The sequence below is a fragment of the Equus asinus genome, chromosome X, assembly GCF_041296235.1.
Source record: "Equus asinus isolate D_3611 breed Donkey chromosome X, EquAss-T2T_v2, whole genome shotgun sequence".
In the NCBI taxonomy this organism is placed as follows: Eukaryota; Metazoa; Chordata; class Mammalia; order Perissodactyla; family Equidae; genus Equus; species Equus asinus.
In genome coordinates this window covers 44,931,255-44,958,555 of record NC_091820.1, presented here as the reverse complement: position 1 = coordinate 44,958,555, position 27,301 = coordinate 44,931,255, and the positions used below count along the sequence as shown (strand labels likewise).

Below are 27,301 nucleotides of genomic sequence, written 5' to 3'. Positions count from 1 at the left end.
TCATTACGGTCACTATTCTTACTGATGCTTGTCCCCCCTTTGGTTAGTGGAACCATTCAACTTCCCCTCGACCCAACTTTCTCTGATGGCTTGTCTTCTGAAATAAGATGATGTGCCAGGATCATGTTGTACTTTGCCTGCCCCAGACCTGGAAGCAGCCTTTTCTTCAAGGAGCTCTGGTTCCTTTGACTGGGAAATGAAGAGAGATCTACTTCTGATGCAATGTAAAGAGAGATGATTTCAAAAGAGGCTCCAAGGAGGTGTATCTTTGGGCAGCAGGCAGGGTTTGTTGAGTGAAATGACAGGAAGGAACCAACAAACAGGGCATCAGCCACTATCAGAGCTACCTAGCCTGGTCAGGAGGACACAGCACTGGGAGACCGTCCCCAGGGTGGGACCTTTGGCAAGGCAAGCCCTCGCCCTGGCATCCCTTCGAGCCGGACTTTCTGCACCTCCAGGTACGTGACTAACGTTTCCGGCACAGCCACGCCCTGGGACTTTCCCTGGCGCGCCCCGCCCTGCCCTGCCCCGCCCTGCCCCGCCCGGCCGAGCTGGTGAGAGCGGCGCGCGGGGGCGGGGAGCAGGCGCGGGCCGGGGCCTGGGAGCCGGGGCCTGGGAGCCACCCCGCCCGCGCTCCGGAGCCTCGGCGCCCCCTGGCGGCCACGCCGGGGCGGGGCGGGGCGGGGCGGGGCGGGGGCGGGGCGGGGGCGGGGCTCAGCACCCGCTGGCCCGCCTCTTCGCCCCGGCGGTGGGGGCTGGGCCGGTGGGTCCCGGCGGAAGCCGCAGAGGTGTGGCAAGGATGTGACCTTAAGTGGAAAGCCGCTGTGTCACGCGTGGTTGCCAGCCGGGGCTGGCGAGCTGAACTAGTTCTCCGGCGCCCGGGGCCGGAGAGGGGGATGGCGGGAGGGAGGGGCTGCGCCGAAACATCCAGACCTGTGACTCGCCGCCTCCTGCCCCTGCATTAGCGAGGCGGGGCGCCCTGCGCCCCGGGGGACGGAAGGGGGCGCGAGCCCGCATCCCGACTAGGTCCCAGCTTGCACTTGGGGCGACGTCACTCAACCGGGCGGGGGTCAGAGGAAGGAAGTTACTGTTTTCTCTGCCCCTCCCCTCCTAATTCCAGTAAGGAGGCCCCTGAGCCCAAGCTGATGGAACCAGCCCCCACGGAGCTGGGTTTCGACTGGAAGGCAGGAAGTGGGACGACAGGGGAAGGAGGAGGGTTCGCTAGCAGAGAACAAAGGAGCTAGGGGCTTTAGCCACAGAATGGGTTGAGCCAAGGTAGTTGAGGGGTGTCTGGCCAGAAGTGGAGCGGCTCCCTCCCCGTCCCCCTTCTCACGTGGGCAGGGGGAATGGCCACAGGGATGGGGATCCTTTGTCTCCTTGTCTTGCTGGGGTCCCAGAAAAAACCCAGGGCTGGGAGGCAGGAGGACTGGGTCCTAGCTCCGCCTCCACCTGTCATACTGGGGAGCAGGTCACTCAAACTTTCTGGGCCTCCGTTTCCTCCCTTGAAGAAGGATGGGTGGGACTAGATTATGGAGTGTGTTTCAAGTACTGTAAGGCATGGGAATTGAGCTTACCTGTCTTGAGACCACCCAGTAAGTCAGAGAGAAAAAGGTGGGTCCAGGGCCCAAGGTTGTCACTCACCCCAGTTCTCTTTCTATAGCCCTCCCCCATTCTCACATGGGCTCTGTTGGGGCCTGGGGCTGGCCACCCCGAAATATCCCACAATAGCATATGCATTATTTTGAATTAAAGTTACTTGTGTTGACAAAAATAATCCATAACCAATCTATAAAAGAAAATTTGGGTGAGTTTATTCTGAGCTAAAATGGGAGGACCATGACCCGGGGCCTTTCTTCCCAAAGCAAGAAAGGGCACCAAAGAAGTGGGGTGTACAGAGTGGTTATATACCCCCAAAGAGGATGTTTCACACGTGACTGAAATGCCCTTTTTACAATAGTCGGGAGACTGCTCTGTCAGCACAGCGATCGATGGACAGAGCAGGTAGGTCTGCTGGCTCGGTGGACACAGCAGGGTGGCAGGTCTGTTGTCTCGAGCTGGGTGGTCACAGGTGAGCACGGCAATCAGTTCCTAGACTAAGGAAAGATGCTTATCCTTAAGGAAATGCCAATGTGGGGGGAAGTTGCACCTTTATCTTAAGGGCCTTTGTTCTTGCCATAGGAGATGTTTAAAGCAGATACACAAGGCATGGTCAATGGCTATGTCATGCCCTTTTGGAAAAAACAAAGTCAGGCCGAATTAGGTTTACACCAAATGGCTTCCCTATATATTCCAATATGTCCTATTGCTTGCCATTTCTATTTGTCACTTGAGAAGCAAAAAGGGGATTCTGGCCCTGCTGTCGCTGTTCCCCTGACAGCAGGAGATAGATCTCCCGTGAAAGGTGCTTTCCCTGCATCCTTGTCACCAGAGCTGGGGATTCAGGGCTGAGAAGCGTAGACTACCTGGCTCGTTTACTACCTCAAGTCCAAACTCTGCTTAAATTCCTCACTAATTACATACCCCAAACCTAAGCTGCTTTGTCCTGTCATTCCTCACAAATTGACTGTTTCTTTGTGTAAAAGATATATATACTGCCTGCGTTTACATTCTCTGAGCATCATTTCTGTATGATTTCCAATATGTATGTATTAAACTGGGTTTTTCTCCTGTTAATCTGGTCTTGTGTCAATTTTCTTATTAGTCCAGCCATAAGAATGCAAGAAGGGCAGAAAGGGCTCCCCCCTGCCCCGACAGCTTCAATTCTCTTTAGCAAACATTTGTGCACCTCTGCCTGTGTGCCAAACACAGCCTCCCCTAACATTTGTGGGACCTGGGGCAAGAGTCCACATGCAGACCACATACCATATGCCTAAATATTTAAAAGTTATAAATCAAACTAACACACTGTTAAATAAAACATGTTCTATCCTCTATCTATGATAGATAGACCACCATAGCAATCTGGAAGGCCGAGTTCAAGTTTGGAATTCTTGTATTCCTCAACATTCTGAGCTGGACCGTGGTGGCACAGAGAGTGGCTCCAGCTCAATGCCCATGGCGTTGGCTTTCCTCTCTTCCCAGCCCGGGTCCCTCCCACACCACAAGGGCCCTTTGCCACACACGTCCTCACGGTCAAAGAGCTGCCCCTTAAGGGGCCACTTCTCAAGTGTGCATGGTGGTGGCACAAGCTTCCCTCAGGAGGATGGACTAAAAAAAGCGGGTTCAGAATCCGTTGGGCAGGGAGTTTTGAGGTCAGGGTACCCAGAATGTGGGTCTGGGGGTGATACAGGCCAGGCATTGTGGGGGGTACAGACTTGGAGCAAGCACAGTCCTGGACCGTCGCAACACTATGAGAGGCAAGGCTGATGCATCCGCCTGTGGGTGAGGAGGGCGGGTGCCAGGAAGGGGCTCATTTCTTAGAGAAGGTAGCCCTTGCGCTAAGCCTGTCCGGAAGGTTGGAGTTTCAGCAGGTGAAGAAGTGGGGAAAGAAAGGAGCCTGGGGACCGGCCATCCAGGCTCGGAGTGTCTGTGAATTGTGGGCACGGTGCAGAAAGGCTGGAGCGAATCTGTGTCCTCTGAATAACGAGCCACGCCTCCAGTCTTGCTGCACCACGGAGGGGGGCCACCAGCTGTGGAGCCCCTGAGGGGCAGCCTCACCCATCAAAGCGGAAAGAGACCGCGTCCCAGGGCAGCTCTGCATTGGGCAAGAGTCCCCACCCCCTCCCAGCGCCATGCCGCCTGGGTAACGGGCGCTTCCTTACCAAATGCGGGAGGCTTGGCTCCTCCCGGCCTTCATAAGGAGTTCTGCCCCCTGGTTTGCTGCAGAGTTGACCCTGGAAAGAAGTTTTCTTTAGGAATGTAGCCGTTGGCCCGAGGTTCCCCATCTATAAATAAAGGCCTTGAATGAAGCGGTCGCCAGCCTCCTTCCCGAGCTCTGCTGCATCGGCATCGTATCAAATGAAACCGGGCCCCTTGCTTTGTTTCACTTGGTGTCAGGCTCAACGTGCCCGCGCCTCAGCCCCCGCGGAATGGCCCTGTCTCCTTGTGGTGTGTGTACGTGTGAGCAAGCACAAGGAATCGGGAGCAGAGAAACAGGAGGAATCTGGTTTAGCGTCCAAGCCCCCTCTGCGGGTGCCCACAGGAGGCGGCTGACGTCTGAACTGGGAACCCGAAGGAGGAATTTTGTCTTTTCCTTTCATTAGAGGCCCCTTGCTGAGTCCCCGCTGGCTGCCCCCAAACCAGTGCAGCAGGAATTACAAAGAAAACAGTAGGGCCTTGCCCACCCCCGCCCCATGGCCACCTGCATAGGCGAAGTGTTGCCTCCCGGGCCCCCTCTACTTCACGTGCTCACTTAGCATACCCCTCCTCCTTTTTCCTGCCCCTTCTTAGCAGCCACCAGCTGCAACAGGACGGAGAGCCAGCGTGACGCCCCGGGGGTCCCTGAAAGGCTGGGGCCCGAGCTGTCTTGGTCTTTGGATAACAGGGTCCAGTCTGAAGTATCTCCTTGGGGGCGTGCCAGTCAATCGCACTTCCTGTGGCAACCCCTTCCCCTTTACTTTTTTTCCCTTGGGAGCAAGGTTTCGATTACCCGGCTGCTTGTCCCCCTGTTGGAGTCAGTGGTACTAGCTGGCCCGGTGGATGGGCCCCTTCCTCTCCCTGCTGAGAATCTCTGCTTGCTCCTTACTTTCCACTCGGTAGAAATGTCTGATTTCACAGGCAGGGAAGGTCTTGCTCAGGGGGATCCTCGGCCCAGAGCAACAGACCCACTAGCCTGGAGACGACCGAAGAAGGTTTGCTATCGACCCAGTAAGCCGCGGACAAGGGTTGGAGGTGCAGACAGGCTCCTCTCCCAGCCACGTCTTAGCCTCTGGCCTGCTGCTGGGGGAGCGGAGGCTTCACCGGGCCAAGGTTCCGAGTGAAGGCTGCAGGGACGCCTCCAACACTGATGGTCACAAGGGGAGTGCTGGCCACCACACCGTCTGGGCAGGGTGAGCCCATTCCTGGGGACAGGGACTAATGGGGAGCTTCCTCCACTCACATCTCTACCCCCTCCCCAGTATGGTTTCCTTCCCAGCAGAGGTTATGGACAAGTTCAGCCATATTTTGGCTTTCAAGGCCCAAATGGAAGAAAACAAAGATTCCCCAGGACACAGTACACTCAGATGCTTAGATTCACACCCAGAGCCCTTGTTGTGAGAAGGGAACTCCAGGCTTCTGGCACCAAGAACAGCACAGCAGGACGGCAGGGACGTGGCAGGTTGCCATGGATACCTGGGAGTTGAGATCCCAGCAGAACAGAAGCCAAACCCTACAGCCAGGCCAGGTGGATCTGCTGGGGCCAGGAGAATGTGGGGGCACCTTAACTGCTGCCACCACCTTGAGCAGACCCCCTCCACCACTTCCCTAAACCAGGGCTTTACCAGGCATAGGAATCTTGTTAAAATGCAGATGCTGATTCCAGAGGTCTGGGGTGGGGATGCTGAGATGCCACATTCCTAACCAGTTCCCCCATGCTATGAGCTGCTGCTGGTCGTGGGCTACACTCTGAGCAGGGAGCCCTAACTGAGTCCTGATGGATTTGAGAAACCTCAGCCAGGTTCTGAAAATGGCCCACGGACCTGCTGTCCTCTGCAGTGGCTAGCACAGCCTCAGCCCCAAAGCAGGGACTCCGGCCTTGCTGCTGGGAAAGGACCCTCTCCACAGTCTGTTTTCAGATCATCGCCATCACCCACTCCAAAGAAGGAACGCCAGCAGCCTGCATTTCGGGAAAGCATCATTATTTTAAGCTGTCCTGTCCCTTCCTCACCTCCCCAAGTTATATAACGTGTCCTTGTTGAAAATGCTGATAATGCTATTTGGATGGCAGGAAGCCAACTTCTGGCCGCTTATTGCTTGGGGCTGGGGCTGGGGCTGGGGTCAGGGCAGGAGGTGGGTTCTGGGGAGGGTTTAAGGAGAGAAAGGGGCCAGGCAGATGGAGAGGCCAAGGCCTGGGAATAAAGCTGATTGGTGTGTCAGCAAAATCTGTCCGTGGCTCTGATGATTCGAAAGGCAGACACATTCTTTCATCTCTGTTAATCCTCATCTGATACAGGATTTTCCTGCCATTAAATCTGGAGAAAGAAAAACAAGCACTCCAACCTGGACAAGCAACTATTCCTTCTCACCCCGGCTCACCATCCCTCTACTTCTCTGTCGGACCATTTTTAGCGTCGGTGGCTCCCTGACTTGGGAGATGGATGGGCTAGGAGAGCCGAGGGCCACCTCAGAAGAGCAGGAGGACCCGGCAGAGCCCCGGGACGGTAAGCGACATTTGGGGACTATTCACTAATGCCCTTCCGCAGAGGTTTCTTCTCTGTCCATTTTCTTCCTGGGTTGTCAGTGATTTCATCTGAGTTGTTTTCAGAGTTTTAGCCTGATGAAGGGTTTCCAAATAGATCCAAGCTGTCAATTTGGTGGGAGCTTCTGATTGGCTGTTGTTACTGGTTTCACTTAACCCATCACCAAGGTCTTTGGGGAGAAATGAGTGTGAAGAAGGAGAAAAGGCAGGGCGTTCAGGAGGAAGTGTGGAGGAGTGGGGAGGGGCCTGAGTGTCTGGCTTCTCAAGGGACCCCTCCTGGGCGCCCAGTGACCTGTGCTCTCTCCCCTCAGGTAGGGATCCCACAGCTGGGCGGTTCTAAGCCGCCAGGCACGTGAAAGGCCGCGGGATGCTGGTCCTGCTGCTGCACGGTGAGTTCCGAGGCTGGCTCCTTTCCAGCCCCTGCCAGTGAGTGCAGGGGTTGGGAAGCCCGTAGAAGATGACAGAAGAGGCATGGAAACCACAGGGCTTCTGCAAGTGGCTTCCATGAAAGTTGTACCTGGACACCAGTTCTGATTAGGTTTCCCTGAACCTGTGATCACGGGGGAGGGGATGGAGAAGGAGAGAAAACAGCAGGTGGTGGGTTTTTTTTTCACCTAAAAACAAAACTCCTGAGCCAAATATATGAACTATTCCTCTTGGTGACTTTCTTATTCTAATTTCACTTAGGAATTCATTGGTGCCATTGCCGAAAACTACAGTGGTTTTCTAATCACATTAAGCTCATTTAGTTAAAAAAGAAAATCCCTTAGCGAAGCCCATCTTCCTAAAGGAAGGAAAAAAAAAAAAGAAAACTATCATGTGGGAATTGTGTGATTATGGGTGTTTAAAAATTTTGTCTCAAGTTTTTTGTCCTATTGTTAAATGGGTTTTGATATAACAAGAAGACATCACAGAATTTTTCCCACACCTCCACAGCTCCAGCGGCTCAAATCTGAGATAGCCCAAGGAAAATTTCCTTGTTAAGTTCTTCAGGAAATTATTCTACACAAAGAGTCTGTTTTTCTGACCCTCAGGTGAATGTAATTATTTGAAGTTATAACTACCCAGGTAATAAACCTCTATGTCGTGCTGGTCTATAGCACTCTACGTAGTGCCGGTCAAGAACATTTTACCAGATAATTCTAAAACGGTAGTAATAGAATTTTCTTACTCTTTCTTCCACCTTTTCAAACAGTAGAGCTTGCTCTATTCAGTGAATCAACAGGTACACACTGTACCTTCAATACACTCAAGGGACATCCTGCGGGTTATAATTGCATAGGCTTTGTCCTTGAGAAAGTTACATTCTTTTATGAGAGACCCAATAAATAAATGAGAAAAAAAATTGGAACAAGGCGCAGGGAACACTCTGATAAATAGGACATGACTTCCTACCTCGAGGAGCCTCCAAAGGACAGAGGTTGACATTTATATAATTACAAACAGCCAGCTCCATGCCGTTTCTCCTACCTGGAAAGGATATGACATTTGATTGACTCATTGGGACAGAATGTTTGCTTCTAAGAGCCAATAGTAATTTAAATGTGCCCCCAAAGCCCTCCTGTTCCCCACAGAATGCAGACAGTATTCATAGTCTGCGCACTGCAAAACAGACACCGTCCCTGCTGCAGAAACCCGAAAGACATCCAGACTTCTTGTGACAAGTTGGAGAGCTTAGCGGTGACATCATTTGCTAACAATAGATGCACTTAAAATTAATGACCGTCTCCACATCCCCTGGCGCTTTAATTTAAAACACACTCAGTAGCACAGGCAATATTACTCTGACTACAAGTCATAGGGATTATAGACGACATGTTCCCGAGAAGCAGGCAGGGCCAGGGCTCTGCCTCCTGAGCTAGAAAAAAATGACTAAATGAGCCTGACAAAACAAGGCCACGGTGGGATCAGAAGTGGCGCACAGCAGGGTGAATCTGGGGCAAGACCAAAACAGAAATTCTCCTCCAGACACAAGGGTCTCCGGAAGTGCCTCTCCTCTCGCCCCTACCCCCATGCCAACCCCTTCAGGGTCTTCCTGCTGTCCACAGCATCATATCCCAATTCCTCAACTTACTTTACAGGCTCCTTCACCATCAGCTTGTGTTAAACCATGAGTCCAGGTTTAAAGAGGGCCAGGGTGTGTAGGGGACGAGGAACTATTCCTGTACCCTCTAGGTCCTTCTGGCTGGCTTAAGAATTAAATTGACATGAGACAGAGTAACAGGAGAAAGTCAAACAAAGTTTAATAACATGTATACATGGGAGAAACCCAGGAAAACTGAGTAACTCGCCCGAATGGCCAAAGCCACCACCTTAAATACCATCTTCAGCTAAAGACAGCTAAAGATGTTGGGGGCAGTGGTTTGGGACTTCAAAGAGGAGGAAGGCAATTCACATGGAGATGGAAAAGCAAATGTTTGGTAAACAAATGTTTGCTGGGCCACCTACAGACAGTGTGACCAGAGAGAGAACTTTGATAAAATGGGCTTAGCAAGGATCTTTCCAGTCTACCGTACCCAGAGTTATCCATGGTGATGGCCTGTCCTAGGACATGCCTTTTATCTTAAGTTCTTTTAGGCAGTCAGGGGGAAGGTCAAAGTTTCTTTCAGAGTCTTTTGTCCATAAAAATAATCAAGCCATGGGGCCTGCCGGGTGGTGTAGCAGTTAAGTTCCTGCACTTGGCGAACCCGGGGTTCACAGGTTCAGATCCTGGGCGAGGACCTACACACCGCTTATCAAGCCGTGCTGTGGCAGGTGTCTCACATATAAAATAGAGGAAGATTGGCATGGATGTTAGCTTAGGGCCAATCTTCCTCAAAATAATAATAATAATCAAGCCAAAGAGACACATTTTGCCATGGCAAATTCTGATCCCCCACAGTTTGCATCTTATTCACCTCACTGTCTCTAGAGTATAAGGCATAGTAGGTGCTTAATAAGGGTTTGTTTGTTGAATTGGTGAACTCGTCCAGATTAGAACTGTTACAATATCTGATAAAGGTCTCGCATCCAAAAGATATATCTATATATACATATATATTTATACAAAACTCTTCAAACTCAATACTGTAATAAGAAGACAACTGAATTTAAAAACTGGGCAAAAAATTTGAATAGCTATTTCATCAAAGAAGATACACAAATGGCTAAGAAGCACATGAAAAGATGCTCAACATCATTAGTCATTAGGGAAATGCAAACCAAAACCACAATGAGATGTTACTTCACACCCACCAGGATTGCTAGAATCAAATCAATCAGCAGCAAGTGTCAGCAAGGATGTGGAGAACTGAAACTCTCATGCACTGCTGGCGGGATTGCAAAAGGGCGTGGCCACGTGGGGAACTGTTTGGCAGTTTCTTCTATAGTTCAGCAGATACTTACCATACGACCCAGCAATCCCACTCCTGGAGAAATGAGAAATTAAAACACACATCCACAAAAAGACTTGCACACAGGTCCTTACATCAGCTTTAGTCACAATAAGTGAAAACTGGAAGCAACCCAAATGTCCATCACCGGGTGACTGAATACACAAGTGAGGTACATCCATACAGTGGAATACTGCTCAGCAGTGTACGCAAATGATCACTGGTACACGGAACAGCATAGATGAATCTCACAAACACGATGTTGACTGAAGGAACCATTTTATCCCATTTATATGAAGTTCTAGAAGAGGCAAAACTAAACAGTAGTTCAGAAAGCAGATCAGTGGGGGTCAGCCCGGTGGCTGAGTGGTTAAGTTCTTGTGCTCTGCTTCAGTGGCCTGGGGTTTCTCTGGTTCAGACCCCAGGTGCGGACATGGCACTGCTCATCAGGCCATGCTGAGGTGGCGTCCCACATAGCACAACCAGAAGCATTTACAACTAGAATATACAACTATGTACTGGGGGGCTCTGGGGAGAAGAAGAAAAAGAAAAAAGAGAGGATTGGCAACAGATGTTAGCTCAGGTGCCAATCTTAAAAAAAAAAAACAAAACACAGATCAGTGGTTGCCTGGAGCCGAGGATGGCGAGGGGACTGCTGTCAAAGGGGCCTGAGGAAAATTTCTGGGTAGTAGAAATGTTCTAAATCGTGATGGAGTGGTGGTTACATGGGTGTATATGTATGCTATACTGACTGAACTGTACACTTAAAATGGGTACATTTTATTGTAAGTAAATTATACCTCAACCAACTTGAGTTAGGAGAAAAGAGCAAGGCTGTAGGGAGACAGCAGCTGCGCTCCAGGGAGAACAAACCCCTCGTTATTGAGGGTCAGGCGCTGTGGCGTGTCGGGCAGTATGTGTGTGAGATGTGTCAATGTTAGTGCATAGATAAGTAGCTCCTTCCTTTTGACTGCTGAGTGGTGTTCCCTCGTTTGTTGTACTGGTTTGTTTATCCATTCCCCTATTGTTGAGCATCTAAGTTGTTTCCAGTTTGGGGTGATTATCAATATTTAGGTCCGGAGGCCTTTCTGGGGCTTTGTGTTCTATTCCTCAGACAGGACAGCTGTCCACTTTGAAATCTACGGGGACTGCGAGGCCATCAGCAGACCACCCTCCAGGGACAGACTAATTTCTCCTTCCCCATGGCTCGAATTAGCCAGCAAAGCTGCAGTGTGAATCCATGATCCTTTCTTTCTTGTCACAAAAACTACCTATGTGGTGTGAGAAGTTCTGGGGTCACCATGAGGTCAGAGGCCATAGGATGGTCCGTCCCACTGCATTTCTGTTTCCCCCAGCCCATTTTGTTTTGGAAATTCAGCACTGGGTATTGGCCTGAGGAGCAACTGGGAGAGCGTTTGCCAGGAGTGGGAAGGGAATGATTTCTATAGCAAAAGTGGCGGAATAGATTTTGCCGAAACCAGAAAATTGACCATATTTTCCCTTGCTATTTTGGTTTCATGAGGCACAAGTTCTTTGAAAACAATGAGAATGAAGAAACGCTTCAAATTCAGTCTGTGGTTGGAAACTCCATGAGTAACTGTTCTCCTGGCAAACCTCAAAGGGGAAAGGCACATATTCAAGAAGCTGAGGCCTCACGAAGGCGAAATTCCTCAGCTGGTCTGCATTAAGACGACATTCTGTGGTGCATCTGAGCCTGACCTGCGCTGCCTCCCTGCAGCTCGGGGGCTGGCCGCCGCACTAGACCAGAACACAAAAGCAGGGACCCAATTCTGGCAGTTGCCCAGATTCAGGGACATCTTGTAACTTTTTTTATTGAAGTAAAAGTCATATAACATAAATTAACCATTAACCATTTTAAAGTGTATAATTTGGCAGCATTTAGTATATTCACAATCTTGCATAACCATCACTCTGTCTAGTTCCAAGACATTTTCATCACCCCGAAAGGAAACCCTGTACACATGAAGCAGTGACTCCCGACTCTTCCCTCCGCTTCGCCCCAGCAACCACTGATCTACTTTCTTTCTCTATGGGCTTGCCTATTCTGGACATTTCATATAAGTGGAATCGTACACTATGTGACCTTGTGCGTCTGGCTGCTTTCACCCAGCATGATGTTTCTGAGGTTCATCCACATCATAGCACGTGTCAGTACTTCCTTCTTTTTGATGGCAGAATAATATTCTACTGTGTGGATATACCATGTTTTGTTTATTTATTCATCTGTTGGTGGACATTTGTTGTTTCCATCTTTGGGCAATTGTGACTAGCGCTGCTAAGAACGTTCGTGTACAAGTATTTGTTAGAACACCTGCTTTCAGCTCCTTTGGGTCTATACCTAGGAGTGGAATTGCTGGGGCAGATGGCATCTCTATGTTACACCGTGTAACATACCACACAGATGAATCGCATTTTCATAAAGTTAGTCCACCTAGACCCTTGGTTTTTGACGTGGGCTATATATTGGAATCACCTGGTGAGCTTTCACAGCACCAATGCCTGGTTCCTCCCCCGAAGATTCTGATGTAATTGGTCTGGGGTACAGCCTGGGCATTGTGAGTTGTGAGTGGGTCAAAAGCTCCTCACTGATTTTAATGTGCAGCCCAGGTAGAGAACCATTCTAGACTCTTCCTTACAGTCTACTTGTAGTGATAACTTCAATATTCTGACACTTGGTGTCTTGCTTTCCACTCATGGTCCTTGAAGTACTGATCTCCTGATGAGATTGAATCCTGTGCAACAGTGGGTCAGGGGGCCTGCTATGAGCTTTGTCCAATGCTTTCACAGCTGTTTCAAGCATTACAACTCATCTGGGTCCTCATAATTGTCCACCTGCTACAGATGAAGAACCTGAGATGCAGAAAGGTCGTCTGAGGTTAAAAACCAAAACCAAAAGTAAAACAAGCAGTATAAGGGAGCAGGGGTGAAAGGCAGTGTCATCAAAATGTCTGAAAGAACTAGAGTGCGAGGCCACGCCCTCAGGCTGAGTGTTTGCAGACTGACTGCTCTGGAAAGCTCCACATGTGAATCCTGAAGCTACAGAGGCTGGCTGAGCAGGGGCCAGTCCTGCCGAATTTCTCATCGTCCCCTCCCTCCCTCAGATTGGGAGTGAAAGCACTGAAGCCTTTTCAGATTTCCACATGGATCCTTCCCAAAAATACTGATGTGAGAAGAGACATTGCTAAGCAACTGCCAGTGAGTTTGACCTTCTCTTCTCACACTGCGATCTTTATTTTAATTTGGTAAATGTTTTTCTGGCCAAGGTATTCCCCTGGAATTCAGCTCTGCACAGCCAAGGAAATTTGTTTTTGCAATGATCACTGCTGATTCCAGAAGAGGCCACTTTTCATTTGCATTTGGAAAAATCAGGGATGGCCTAAACAGTTTTTGATTCAATTTTCCATGTTTCTTGGCAGTGAATAGCAAGGAGCTTCCTTTTGGTTGAGGGGCACTGCCTGGTCCCGAATTTGAGTCATTTTCTCTTTTAGGGTGAAGAGTTCACGAGGTTCTTCGGGGAAAGGGGTGGGGGTGGGGGCCGAAGGAGGAGATGGTACTCTAGAGATTAAGGGAAGCTGTCTTAGTCAGAACCCTCGTTGCAAACCCACTCTAGGTCGTTGAAGCTGAGAAGGGGTTCATTCGGGGATGTTAGGTGTTCCGAGCCTTCCTGGTTGGAGGTCCAAGTAGTGGGGCAGCTCCAGGAAAGGCCCCATCGCCCCCACCACTGGTGGGCACACCTGGCAGCTCACGGGAATCACGCTGGGTGCTGGGTGCCAGAAATTCCACCATGGGAGCCTGAAAACCAGATGCTTCTGTTACCATCCTAGCCAGAAAATGCCTCCTGCCTGGTGCCTAGTTCTGAATCCAAGTCTCGCGGGGTGTGTCTGATGGATAAAACTAGGTCATGTGCCTGGGTCCCAAGTGCAAGGGAAGTTGAGAAAGGGAGTTTCTGGCTTCTATCTTGAGGAGGCAGAACTTGTAATGTAGGAAATTCCCTAAATGTAGCAAGAGTGCTTCAAAGGTGCTGGGTAGCCAGAAAGGGTGTCAAATGTCCACTCCTATCAGAGATGGCTTGGTTGCAAGGAACAGAAATCGACTCGTCCACGCAGATGGTTTGAGTGGGTTTCTGAAAAGGAAAGGGAAATGTCACAGAAACAGCTATGGCAGGGCCTTATGGGAACTAGAGAGCTGGCGAGCAGCTTCCCACTCTCCCTGATCTCCATCCCTGTGATTCTCACGTTGGCTCTAGTCCTCTCTCTGCACACCAGCTTCCTCACCTTGCCCTTGGCTCCTGCTGCCCCAGAACTTTGACCTGCACTGGGCTTTGGTACGAACCCCAGTCCCGATGCTATACAGGCTGGTGCTCACATGATCTTGCTGCCTGTTCCAGGTTCACAAGGAAGGAATGAATCTGATTGGCTCTGCTTAGGTCAAATGTTCACCCCCGGTCCAAATGGCTGTGGCTGAGAGGAGGCAGCAGAGACCTGTAGGCTCTGAGTGGGGTATTTTTTCTTAGAGGCAGTGGTTGGCACCAGCTGCTGTCCAACCACGGGAAATGAGACCAGAAGGGCCCCCAGAGGTCAGGAAGTGCAGGCCCTTCAGTTTACAGTTACAGAAACGGAAGCTCAGAAAGGCTGACTGTGTGGAGTGGGGGATAGTACAACACACAGAGTGGAAAGACAAAACGAAGGTTGGTGTCGATTAAACCACCTTGAACCTCAGTCTCCTCTTTTGTGAGAAGAAGAGAATAATACTTACCTTGCAGGGTTGTCGTATGAAATGAAATAATGTATGTAGCAAGCTTAGCCCTGAGCAAACACCAATTAAAAGTTGGTTGTTATAAGAGCAAAAGAAACCCATAAAATTTGATTAATTATTTGCTGTCTTTTGGGACAGAGTCCACCTGCAGGCCTTGTTCTGTTGGCCTCCCAGAGCCACTGCCAGCGGCTCTGTTCTAGAAGTGATACGAATGTCATCGTATAGAATGTACTCTTTTATGTCAATGTTTCTTTTGTTCAACACGTTTTTGTTCTTTGTATCAGTGGCTTGTTCCTTTATAGTGGGGAGTACTACTCTGCTATATGAATATATTGTAATTTATTTCTCCACTCTCTGGTTGGGTAATTTCCAGTTTTTATCTCTTATGAATAAGCCGCTATGAACCTTCTTGTACGGTCTTTAATGTGGACATTTTTTGTTTTCATTTCTCTGGGGTAAATAGCTAGGAGTGGAATTGTGGAGTCATAGGGCGGGCATATGCTTAGCTTAATAGATACTGCCACAGTTTTCCAAAGTTAGTGAACAATTTCCCACTCCCACCACCAATGGAAGAGAATCCGGTGGTTTGACATCCTCCCCAACATTTGGGGTTATCAGTCTTTTGAATTTTAGCCGTTCTAGTGGGTGTGTAGGGAAATCTCACTGTAGTTTTAATTTGTGTTTCCCTAATGGCTAATGATGTTGAACACCTTCTCAAGTGCTTAATGGCTACTTAATATATTCTTTTGTAAAGTATTCAAGTCTTTTACCCATTTTTACTTAGTTGTCTTTTCATTATTCATTTGTAGGAGTTGTTTTTATAGTCTGTATACAAGTCTGCATATATATATACTGTGAGTATTCCTTTCCTTAATGGTATCTTTTTTAAAAACAAAACAACAGCTTTATTGAGGTATAATTGACACATAACAACATATTTAAAGTGTACCCTCGTGAAACCATCAGCACAATCAAGAAAATGAACATATCCACCACCCCCGAGATTCACGGCCTTTTATATTCCCTCCCTGCCTCCCCACCCATCTCCAGGCAACCACTGATCTTTCTGTTACTAGAGACTAATCTGCAGTCTCTAGAATTTTACTTAAGTGGAATCATACAGTATGTACTCTTTTTTTGTCTGGCTTTTTTAACTCAGCAGAATCATCTTGAGATTCACCCATGTTGCATTTATCAACAGTCCATTCTTTTTTATCACTGAATAGTATTCCATTGTATGGATATATCATAGTTTTTTCTTTTTTTTTTTTGAGGAAGATTAGCCCTGAGCTAACTACTGCCAGTCCTCCTCTTTTTGCTGAGGAAGCCTGGCCCTGAGCTAACCTCGGGCCCATCTTCCTCTACTTTAAATGTGGGACGCCTACCACAGCATGGCATGCCAAGCAGTGCCATGTCCGCACCCGGGATCCTGAACCGGCAAACCCCAGGCTGCCGAGAAGCGGAACATGCGAACTTAACTGCTGTGCCACCAGGCCGACCCCCCTATCATAGTTTGTTTACCCCCTCAACTCTTGATGGGTGTTTGTGTTATTTCCACTCTTGGGTTATTATGAATAAAGCTGCTGTGAACATTTATGCCCAAGTCTTCTGTATGGCCATATGCTTTTATTTCCCTATGAGGAGAATGCATGGATCAAAAGGCAAGTGTATGTTTAACTGTTAAAGAAACTGCAACATTGTTTCCAATGTGGTTGTACTCTTTTACATTCTCACCAGCAGTATACAGAGTCCCAGTTGTTCCACATGCTCTCCAACACTTGGTATGGTCAGTCTTTCTAATTTTAGTCATTCCAATAGGTGGCTATTTTCATTTGCATTTCCCTAACAACTAATGATGTTGACCATCTTTTGACGTGTTTATTTGCCTTTTGTATATCTTTTTTGGTACAGTATTTCTTCACACATTTTGCCCATTTATTAATTGGGTTGTCTGTTTTCTTATTATTGAGTTTTCAGAGTTCTTTATATATTTTGGATACACGTCCTTTATGAGAGTCCTTTTTCTATGTATATATCCCACATATATATCTCATATATACAGAGAAAATATACAGATATTTTCTCCCAGTCTGTGGCCTGTCTTTTCATTCTCTTAACAGTGTCGTTGTCTCTCAAAGAGCAGAAGTTTTAAATTTTGAAGTTCAATTTATTACTTTTTCTTTTATGGTTAGTGGTTTTTTTTTTTTTTTGGTCCTAAGAAATCTTTATCTACCACTAGGTCACAAAGATATTCTCCTATGTTATCTTCAAAAAAGCTATTTTATAGTTTTAGTTTTTACATTTAAGTCTATGGTCCATCTAAAATGAGTTTTTGTGTATAGTGTGAGGTAGGGGTTGAGGTTCTTTCTTATTTTCTTGGGATTGCAATATGCATCTTTAATTTATCTTGGTCTCCCTTGACTTAATCTTTTATTATTTATTTTTTTATTGAGTTATTGATAGGTTACAATCTTGTGAAATTTCAATTGTACATTAATGTTTGTCAGTCATGTTGTAGGTGCACCACTTCACCCTTTGTGCCCACCCCCCACCCCACCTTTCCCCTGGTATCCACTAAACTGTTCTTGGTCCATAGTTTTAAATTCCTCATATGAGTGGAGTCATACACAGATTATCTTTCTCTCGCTGGCTTATTTCACTTAACATAATTCTCTCAAGGTCCATCCATGTTATTGCAAATGGAATGATTTTGTTCTGTTTTGCAGCTGAGTAGTATTCCATTGTATATATATACCACAACTTCTTTATCCATTCGTCTGTTGCTGGACACTTAGGTTGCTTCCACGTCTTGGCTATTGTAAACAGTGCTGCAATAAACATTGGGGTGCATAGGACTTTTGGGATTGCTGACTTCAAGCTCTTTGGATAAATACCCAGTAGTGGGATGGCTGGATCATATGGTAGTTCTATTTTTAATTTTTTGAGGAATCTCCATACTGTTTTCCATAGTGGCTGCGCCAGTTTGCATTCCCACCAGCAGTGTATGAGGGTTCCTTTTTCTCCGCAACCTCTCCAACATTTGTTGCTATTAGTTTTAGATATTTTTGTCATTCTAACGGGTGTAAGGTGATATCTTAGTGTAGTTTTGATTTGCATTTCCATGATGATCAGCAATGATGAGCATCTTTTCATGTGCCTATTGGCCATCAGTATATCTTCTTTGGAGAAATGTCTGTTCATGTCTCCAGCCCATTTTTTGATTGGGTTGTTTGATGTTTTGTTGTTGAGTTGCGAGCTTGACTTAATCTTATACTGTTTCATGTATAATGTAAGATCCTTATCAAAGAGTACAGTTCAGTTTCCTCCCTTCTCGTCCTTGTGCTGCTGTTGCCATGTTTTTCATTTACATTAGAGACTGCACGGTACATTGCTATTTCTGCTTTAAACAGTCGCTTGTCTGGTAAGCATTTAAGGTGAGAAAAGAATAGTCTGTGCTATTTAGTGACACATCTGTCACTTCCACTGCTCTTCATTCCTTCCTGTAGATTTGATTTTCATCTAGTATCATTTTCCTTCAGGCTAAAGAATGTCTTCATTTCTTGTCGTGCAGAAGATCTGCTCGAGATGAATTTCCTCAAATTTTGTTAGCCTGAAAGTATCTCTACTTTACTTCATTGCTGGAGATATTTTCATTGGATATAGAATGTGAAGTTACCAGATTTTGCTTTTCTTTCAGCACTTTTAAAAGACATAATTCTATTGTCTTATGGCCTCTATTATTTCTGATAAGAAGTCAGTCATCATGTTTCATTGTTGTTTACTCTATGTAACGTGTCTTTTTTCTTTGGGTGCTTTAAATAATTTTCTGTCTTTGCTGGTCAGCAGTTTGACTATGATGTGCCTAAGGGGTGTATGTGTGATGTTAGTTGGGGTTGGCTGAGCTTCTTGTTTTTGATCAAATTTTGGAAATTGTCTTCAATTGTTTTTCTGACATATTCTCTCTCTTCTTTCCTCTGGGACTCCAAATACATACATATTAGTCTAATTTCTTGATATTGTCCCACAGGTCATTGAAGCTCTCATCATATTTTTTCCAATATTTTTTCTCTCTGTGCTTCATTTTGGGTAATTTCTATTGACCTCTCTCCAGATTCATGAATCTTTTCCTCTGCTGTATCTAATCTGCTTTTCTTATTCAATGATTATTTAAAAATTTTCAGATGCTGTACTGTCTCAATACTAAGATTTCCATTGGGTTCATTTTTAGTTTCCATGCCTCTTCTAAAATTAAATTCCCCATGTCTTCACCCATTGTATCCATTTTTTCCCCATAAATTCCTTAACATATTTTTAATAAATCCTTGTTTGGTAATTCCAACATCTGGGCTGTCTCTGAGTCTGCTTCTGTTTTTTTCTTTTGATAAGTGTCATGTTTTTCTGCTTCTTCACATATCTAGGGTTATTTCACTGTATACCAGATATTGTAGATGGTAGCTGTGGAGACTCTAGATTTTCTTATCTTCCTTTGAAGAGTGTTGAATTTTGTTCTGGCATTCAGTTAAATTACCGGCACATCACCTTGATCCTGGGGAGGCTTGGTTTTAGGCTCTGTTAGAGGAGGCCTAGTTCAGTTTAGCCCTTTGTTCTGGGAAATGGTCTTTACCCCTAAGGTGTGGCCCTCTGGAGTTATGAAAAGCTCAACATATTTCACACGCCCTTCTAACTTGCTGGGCCTTGAGCTCTTTTTTTTTTTTTTTTTTTTGAGGTAACACTGGTTTTATAACAGTATATAGATTTCAGGTGTACATCATTATAATTTGAGTTCTGTATACACTACATCGTCTTCACTACCAAAAGTCTCTCAATCTGTCTCCCATTACTGGGAAATTGCTAAAATCTCTGTTTAGCTCTTCGGGCCTTCAATTCTTGGCTCCTTGGCATCACTCCACACACATGCACTTTAGGACTCAAAACAAGCATCCAAGGGGAGTCTGTAGGCCAGCATGGTGGCTCCTCTTTTGTGGCTCCCTCTTTACATGTTTTCCCTCCTCAATTTCTAGCCACTGTGGCAGCTATACACTCTGACCTCTAACTTGTCAGCCTAATAAACCTCTTGCTTTCTCCTCGAGCTCTACTCCCTGTGCTCAGTGTGGACTTGAAAACGCCCTGAGAGGAAAAGCCAGTTACACGTGGCTCTCACCTAGTTTGCTTTTCTTCTTTTGAAGGTTATTTCCACAGTGATTGCCTGTTTAGGTTGCTCTCCAGTGCCATCAAACAATTTTTAAAAAATATTTTTTCCAGAATTTACGCTAGCTATCAGCAGGAATGTTAGTCTGATACAAGCTGCTCTGCCATTATTGTAAGCAGAACTCACCCAAATATGGTATTTTTTCAAATTTTGTTTTGGTGCCCTGCATTTCTGAATCACTAGGCATATATACTTGGTCTTCATATTGGGTAAACCAATGCTGGCATTCGGTTGTCTGTTCTAAGGATTTACTTCATTTAATTTAAATTTCACTAAATAATCCAGTAAATTAGTTATTCTTAATGGTTATCCAAGTTTCAGAGGCTGAAAATAGGTCTCTAATAGTGACAACATCTTGAGTGTTGTTAAAATTTAAAATAAACTTTCATCTATTTCCTGAAATAGATAATACCTTCACATGGTTCAAAATTTAAAAGGTAAAAACGATACACAATAAAAAGTTTCACTCCCACCCCTCCTGCAAGTGTTTTTTAAAAATTGGCAGCTACATTTTGGATCTCATGCGTTATACAAGCAAATTGGTTGTATCCTGTCTGTCATAATCCCATGAATTCCTTGACAAAGAGTTTTTTTTAAAAAATAAATGACATCCTCCAGCAGAAATCATTACAAAGGAAGGCATCAATTCCATTTAATTCTGGAAACATTTACTGAGCCGTACAGTGTGCCTAGAACAATGTTAGCTATTGTGGAGGAGAAACATGAGTCATATGGTTGAAAGTACACTTCTCTTAATTAGAAAGGAGAAGAGAGTAGAATGAAGGACTATTTGTAAGGAAATCTGATGCCTTCTACTTGACCCAGTTGGAGAGTTGATAGAAAAAGGTTCCGCCTCTGTCGAGCTGACACCTGGAGTTAAGGTTATATTCTTGGCCCTGTATCTCTCATAGGGTCTCTCTCCAGCCCAGCAGCCGCCCTGCTTACAGCCAAGCTCAGCACAAGGTCTAAGAACCTTGCTGGAAGCTTTGTGTCTAGTTTATGGTTCTTAGGGAGAAGGAAAAGCTAAGTCAAGCCTCTGCAACGTCAGGATGTTGAACTAGCTACAGTTTACAAGTAAAGCACTGCTCAAAGGGCTGCGTGTTCTCCGGCCAAGTCCGAAACGGCTGAATCCCCTTCCCAGCAGCTGACAAAACATGGAGCGTCCACAACAGCCGTAATGAAAAGACTGGAAGCTGAGCAAACTTACAGAGGCGGCAGCAAGCGTATGCTACACGCTCCCCTTGTGGCCACACCTTCAGGTTCCCACAAGGTCTTAGACAAGCAAGGCGGGGTAAGGTGTACTCTGTGGGAGGGACTGAATAGCAGGCCAGGGGGGTTTGCTAGGAATTTGGGAATACAAGGAGCGGCAGACATTATATCAGTGGTCAGGTCTACATCCGGGTACCTTTGTTCCTCTGCAGGGATTTCAGATGGAGCACACTCCGCCTGCGAGCTGCTCCTAGCCAGAAAATAAAACTTGTACCTTTTCCCATCGGAACTCAAGATGGGTTTGGGGACCTCTGGCTACCACAGGGAAGCAGGCCGTGCCATCTTGCCTTGCTGCAGGTGGCAAGCCTACTGGAGGACCGTTGAAGTCTTTATCTGATCCTCCATTCAGATGCTCAGAATAAAGTTAACTTATAGGCATCATTCTTTCCCGTGATGATGTAAAAAAGTCTCTAGAGAGCAAGGGCTGGTGAACAGAAATTAACCGCACAGTGTCTACAATGATTCTTTTGAGATGTGTAAGAAGGTCATTGATAGTTTATTTAGTATGCTGTCTTTATGGCTTAATTTTAGTGACTGTTAGGGAAGAAAATTGACAGGCTTTTCTTTCATCCCCAACCTCCTGTCCCTTAATTCTCCTCCTTCATGAGGCGTAATTTACTCAATGGGGGTCTTCAGGAATTGAATTCTTATGGTGGGAGGGACTCGAGCAGCATCGATAGAAATACAATGTCAGCCACATATGTTTAGATTCTCTAAGTAGCCCCATTAAAAAAGGTAAAAAGAAACAAGTGACATTAATTTTAATATTTTGGTTAACCCAATATATATAAAACATCATTTCAACGTGTAGTCAATATGAAAAGTATTCATGAGACAATTTACCCTTTTTTTGGTACTAAGTCTTTGAGCTCTGGTGTGTATTTTACACTTACAGCACATCTCAATTCAGGCTAGCCACATTTCAAACGCTCAGTAGCTGCATGTGGCCAGTGGCTACGGTACTGAACAGGGCAGGATCAGCGCACAGGCCACAGGGATGCCCTCCAGGTCCCCCCACACATGCAGGCGGTGCACCCTCTAGGCTGCATGCTAGGACAGCGGAAGTGATGATCCAGGCAGGAGCAACGGGTTTAGAATGGGGTCAGATGCCCGGATTCCAGATGGGTTTTGCCGATGAAGAGAACTGGAAAGCAGAGGGGAGGGCGCCGTGGGTGGGAAAGCTGGGTAAGGTCTGGGAGGCAGGAAGAGGCCATCTGGAGGACGAGGCTATGCAGGACGTCTGAGAACTTGGTGGAGGGCCGCATCCTGCCACACGGACAGGTGGGATTCTACCCAGGACAACCCTTTGGCTGACAGTGGCTCCTTTTTTGTCTTTCCTGCCCCCTCCGCGCCCCGCCCCCCCCCCCCCCCCCCCACCAGCGGTGGTCCTCGGCCTGCGCAGCGCCTGGGCGGAGGAGGCCTGCACGGGCACCTGCCCCACCGCCTGCGCCTGCAGCAGCGCCGAGCGCGGCTGCTCGGTGCGCTGCGACCGCGCGGGCCTCCTGCGGGTGCCGGCCGAGTTCCCGTGCGAGGCGGCCTCCATCGACCTGGACCGCAACGGCCTGCGCTTCCTGGGCGAGCGGGCCTTCGGCACGCTGCCGTCGCTGCGCCGCCTGTCGCTGCGCCACAACAACCTGTCCTTCATCACGCCCGGCGCCTTCAAGGGCCTGCCGCGCCTGGCCGAGCTGCGCCTGGCGCACAACGGCGACCTGCGCTACCTGCATGCGCGCACCTTCGTGGCGCTCGGCCGCCTGCGCCGCCTCGACCTGGCCGCCTGCCGCCTCTTCAGCGTGCCGGAGCGCCTCCTGGCCGAGCTGCCCGGCCTGCGCGAGCTCGCCGCCTTCGACAACCTCTTCCGCCGCGTCCCCGGCGCGCTGCGCGGCCTGGCCAACCTGACGCATGCGCACCTGGAGCGCGGCCGCATCGAGGCCGTGGCCTCCAGCTCCCTGCAGGGCCTGCGGCGCCTGCGCTCGCTCAGCCTGCAGGCCAACCGCGTGCGCGCCGTGCACGGCGGCGCCTTCCGCGACTGCGGCGCCCTGGAGCACCTGCTGCTCAACGACAACCGGCTGGCCGCGCTGCCGGCTGACGCCTTCCGCGGCCTGCGGCGCCTGCGCGTTCTCAACCTGGGCGGCAACGCGCTGGGCCAGGTGGCGCGCGCCTGGTTCGCCGACCTCGCGGAGCTCGAGCTGCTCTACTTGGACCGCAACAGCATCGCCTTCGTGGAGGAGGGCGCCTTCCAGAACCTCTCGGGCCTCCTCGCCCTGCACCTCAACGGCAACCGCCTCAGCGCGCTCGCCTGGGCCGCCTTCCAGCCCGGCTTCTTCCTGGGCCGTCTCTTTCTCTTCCGCAACCCGTGGCGCTGTGACTGCCACCTACAGTGGCTGCGCGACTGGATGGAGAGCTCCGGGCACGTGGCCGACGTGCCGTGCGCCGCCCCGGGCTCCGTGGCTGGCCTGGACCTCAGCCAGGTGGCCTTTGGGCGCTCCTCCGATGGCCTCTGTGTGGACCCCGAGGAGCTGAACCTCACCACGTCCAGCCTAGGCCCGTCCCCAGAGCCAGCGGCCACCACCGTGAGCAGGTTCAGCAGCCTCCTCTCCAAGCTGCTGGCCCCGAGGGCCCCGGGGGCCGAGGCGGCCAACGCCACTCAGGGGCCAGGCAACGCCTCGCTGGCCGGCAGCCTTCCCTCCCGCGCGCTGGGAGGCTGGGCCCGCCAGACCCGGCTTCTCCTCGGCTCCAGTCTCCTCCTCAGCGTGGCCCGGCACGCGCTGTTTGCCCTCCAGGTGGACTGACCCTGCCCCAGTGAGGTGGCCCAAACGCCTTGGCCAGCGGGGCAGAGTTAACTGGGCTCGAGGGTGTTTGTGGTCGAGGAGAGGGGAACAGGATGGGGGCAGGTGGTGAAAATTCCAGCGGAGGGTGGAAGGGACAGTCTGCCTCCAGAGGTGGCCCTAGGAAGAGAAGAACCCTGGGTAATGCCACGAGAGGGAGGGGGAGGTTATGGATTTCTGCTCATGTCACAGGGACGTCAGTTGGGGAAAAGAAGCAAGAAGGAACAGGGGCCCTCTGGTGAGAAGGCTAGGCATTGGAAGCTTCTAGGACTACAGGGCTCTACCCCTCACCCCCCAAGTCTTCCAGGAAACAGGGCCTGCAGTGCCTGAATGAGAGTCCATCGGTTGGCTAAGTCCTAAGAACTGTGCCCGTTCTCCTGGGGGGCAACCCATGAATCCCAATCCCTTTGTTTTCTACCACAATCCTCCTCCCCCTCCCCCGGGGGTCTGGGGACCCTTGGGTCCAGAAAAGATGGACAGGAAAGAAGGGGTATGGGAGAAGGACTTAGACCCAAGGGGGTGGCTGTGGTTCCTAGGGTCAGGGGAGATGTGTTAGAAGGCATTTAAAACAAAGATCCATTTCATTTATTACACACTTATTCCCAGGGGTCGCCTTAGCTGCAAAGGACCTTTAGGGCAGGGTAGGGAAAAAAGGGGGGGAGGGGGTGTCTGTGGACAAGTAAATTTGTAAAATCTTAAGATTATGAACAAAAAAAGAGGTTAAACAGCTTTCTCTACTGAGTCTTTCATATGCAAACAGGCATTGTGAGTCTTCCGGGGAGGCCACAAAATCCTCTTTTCTTAGCGCTTTGTGGGAAGAGTGTCCAGAAGACAGAGATGCCTGTGTTAGCAGGGCAGGGAGCCTCCAGCTTGGATGATCCCATTAGGTGGGGAAGTTATTATGGGCTGCACACTTTGGGGCTAACAGCCAAGAGGAAATGAGGCAGCCAGTAGCTGGTAGGGGGGCTGAGAGATTTCCCAGGGTGGGAGCTGGCCGACTGTAGGCCCCCAGGCCCGAGTGCCAGAGCGATGGCTGTATGTCTGCTGAATTACTTGCTCGAGCTGTTTTCCACACATACGTAATGATGATTGCGTTTGTTAGCTTTCTGGAAATCCCTAATCTTAATGTCCTGAGTTCCTATCTCTGTATTTGAAGAGGTGGATTTTCAAAGCCCACGCAGATTCAGGGTGCACCGAGCTCTCAGTTCTTCATGGTGACAGTGCTGCTTCTGTGTCTCTAGGTGATACTAAGTATTAGAAATGTTGCAGAAATCGCCACCAAGGGCAGGAGTGTTCACATGGGTTTTGACCATTAGTGGTCACCAACTCAATTTAACAAGTCATGCCTGGCATTTTAGAAAACAAGATAGAACAGAAAAGTCACAGAGCATCACGTGTAATATTATAAGACTAAGTGTTGTTTTGTGAAACTTTAAAAAAAATTTGTATGCATTTGTTCAGATTGTATATGTATGTGTGTACCGGGTTGCTGTGTACAATTTATATTTTATTGTGGGTTATGTGAAAAAAGTTTGAAAACCAATAATCTGGAGCATGGATGATTTTTTTTCTAACTTTTTATTTTGAAAAATCTCAAAGCTCCAGAAAAGTTTCAAGAATAGTAGAGTGAACACTTTGGCCGTTCCCCTAGGTTTCCCAGTTGTTAACATTTTACTATATTTGCTTTCTCTCTCTCTCCGTATTATTATTTCTTACTAACAGTTTGAGTTAGTTGCAAACATCATGACCCTTAACCCTGAAATACCTTAGCGTGTAGTTCGTAACAAGGACATTCTCTGACATTCTTACAGTACCATTATCAAAATCAGCAACTTTTGATAGAATACTATTATTTAAAATATGCTCTATATGGAAATTTCAACTGTTGTCAAAATGATTTCTTAAGCAGTCATTCTGTTTTCTATGGGTGGAAAATTAGGTTCTTAGGTCGTGACTTGTGTTCATTTGATGACGATACTCGAAATCTCTCGATTGATTTTAATGTTTCAAAGTGAATTTGTTCTCCAAATGTCTCACTTTTCAAATGTGAGAACCAGATGAGGTCAGAAATGTTTGTTCAAACGTGTGTTGTGGCCATGGTAACTGGGCGAGGATCACGAGAATCCTGGAGACCAGATCTCCGCGTTTGGGTAACCATGGAAGTCCACGGCAGACACGCAGCCTGCGTTACTGAGGAACAAGATGCTGCCTTGGGAGGAATGTCCTTCCTTTCATTTGGAGCAGGTTCCTGAGAGTCAGCCTCAAAACGCTGCTCCAGTTCTGCCTGGGTGGTTAGATGGCCAGCTTTTTAATGAACGTTTGTTTGGCTGAATGTTTTTGAACAAGTATCAACACTGAAATAGCCTCCGGGGAGGCAGATTTTTATAGAGCTCCCCAGCCCAGTAGAATTCTGGGAACGTGGGGAGTTACTGCCAAACAGATCCAGAATCGCCTGGAACGAGTTCCCAGTGAATTGTGGCCATTATGAGCTCTCATGAGAGAACAGGGTGTGGAGAGTTCCCAAGTTCTGAGTTCATTAAGTTTCTCACCCCCTCACTGGCTAATTAGTACCTTGGGAATCATTAAGGTGCTATGGATTCTGCTAAGTTCAAAACTATATGTTCCCGTCAGGATGGGCCATGTTATGCTGTGGTAACAAACAACCCCCAAACTTCAGTGGCTTACTGAGGGTTATTTTTTGCTTATGCTACCCGTCCAACGTGGGCTTATTAGGGAGGCTCTGCTCCTTGTTGCGGCTCAGGGACCCAGGCTGATGAAGGATCTGCCATTTTAGGACATTGTTATTCAAACACAGGTTGTAGGGTTTGCCCCAACAGAGAAGGAAAGCTTGGGAGAATCATGTATCACTCTTAAATGCTTCCACCCAGATGTGACAGATGTTGCTCCTTACACTTCATTGGCCAGAAATATCACGCGGCCATACTTGACTTCAACAAGGCAGAGAAGTATGGTCCTCCCACGTGTCCAGAAGGAGAGGAGAACTGGGACCCTTGAACACTAGCAATGCTTAAAGCACTAGGGGCTGCAGGCAGCTCACCTGAGAGAATGAAGCCTGGACCTCTCAGAATGTTGGAAGAAACAGACGCTTGAGGGGGTGATCCGGTGAGCGAGCCACAGACCTTCTTTCCTCCCAGCTCGCCAACGAGGCTTTGAGCATGGTATTTGCTCTGGCCATTAAGAATGCTGCGGCCTCATTGTTTTTGTTCTTTCAAGAAAGGGGAGAGAAAATGTAGAGACAAAAGTTTCATACTTTCCCCTTTAAAAAAATATTTTCCACACAAAGACTCCATGTGCAGTATTCAAATGCCTGAAACTTGATCTTTGGAAAATTCCCTCTCAGAAAGCTCCCTGGCTGTTTCTAAGAGGTCCTTCTGTGGTAGTTTCACAAGGATGGTCAACAGCCCTCTGGTCTACCTACCTGTTTGTCAGGCCACCACAATGCTGCCCTCAAGGGGATGCTGTCTGCTGGGCGCAGCTGTCCTTGAGTGTTGGT

The 27,301-nt window shown here is 48.1% G+C and overlaps 1 protein-coding gene across 1 annotated transcript; it reads left to right on the top strand.

Moving 5' to 3' along the window:
• On the top strand, window positions 1-27,301 carry NYX (nyctalopin). The gene is made up of 4 exons (XM_070502687.1): window positions 1-458; window positions 6,092-6,299; window positions 6,649-6,726; window positions 22,343-27,301. The coding sequence occupies exons 3-4, from the start codon at window positions 6,705-6,707 to the stop codon at window positions 23,749-23,751; spliced, it is 1,431 nt and encodes a 476-aa protein (XP_070358788.1). The 5' UTR covers window positions 1-458; window positions 6,092-6,299; window positions 6,649-6,704; the 3' UTR covers window positions 23,752-27,301.

Coding starts and splice junctions, on each gene's coding strand:
- NYX (XM_070502687.1), top strand. CDS start 6,705: ATGCTGGTCCTGCTGCTGCACG. Junction 6,727..22,342: donor GCTGGTCCTGCTGCTGCACG/GTGAGTTCCGAG, acceptor CCCCCCCACCAG/CGGTGGTCCTCGGCCTGCGC.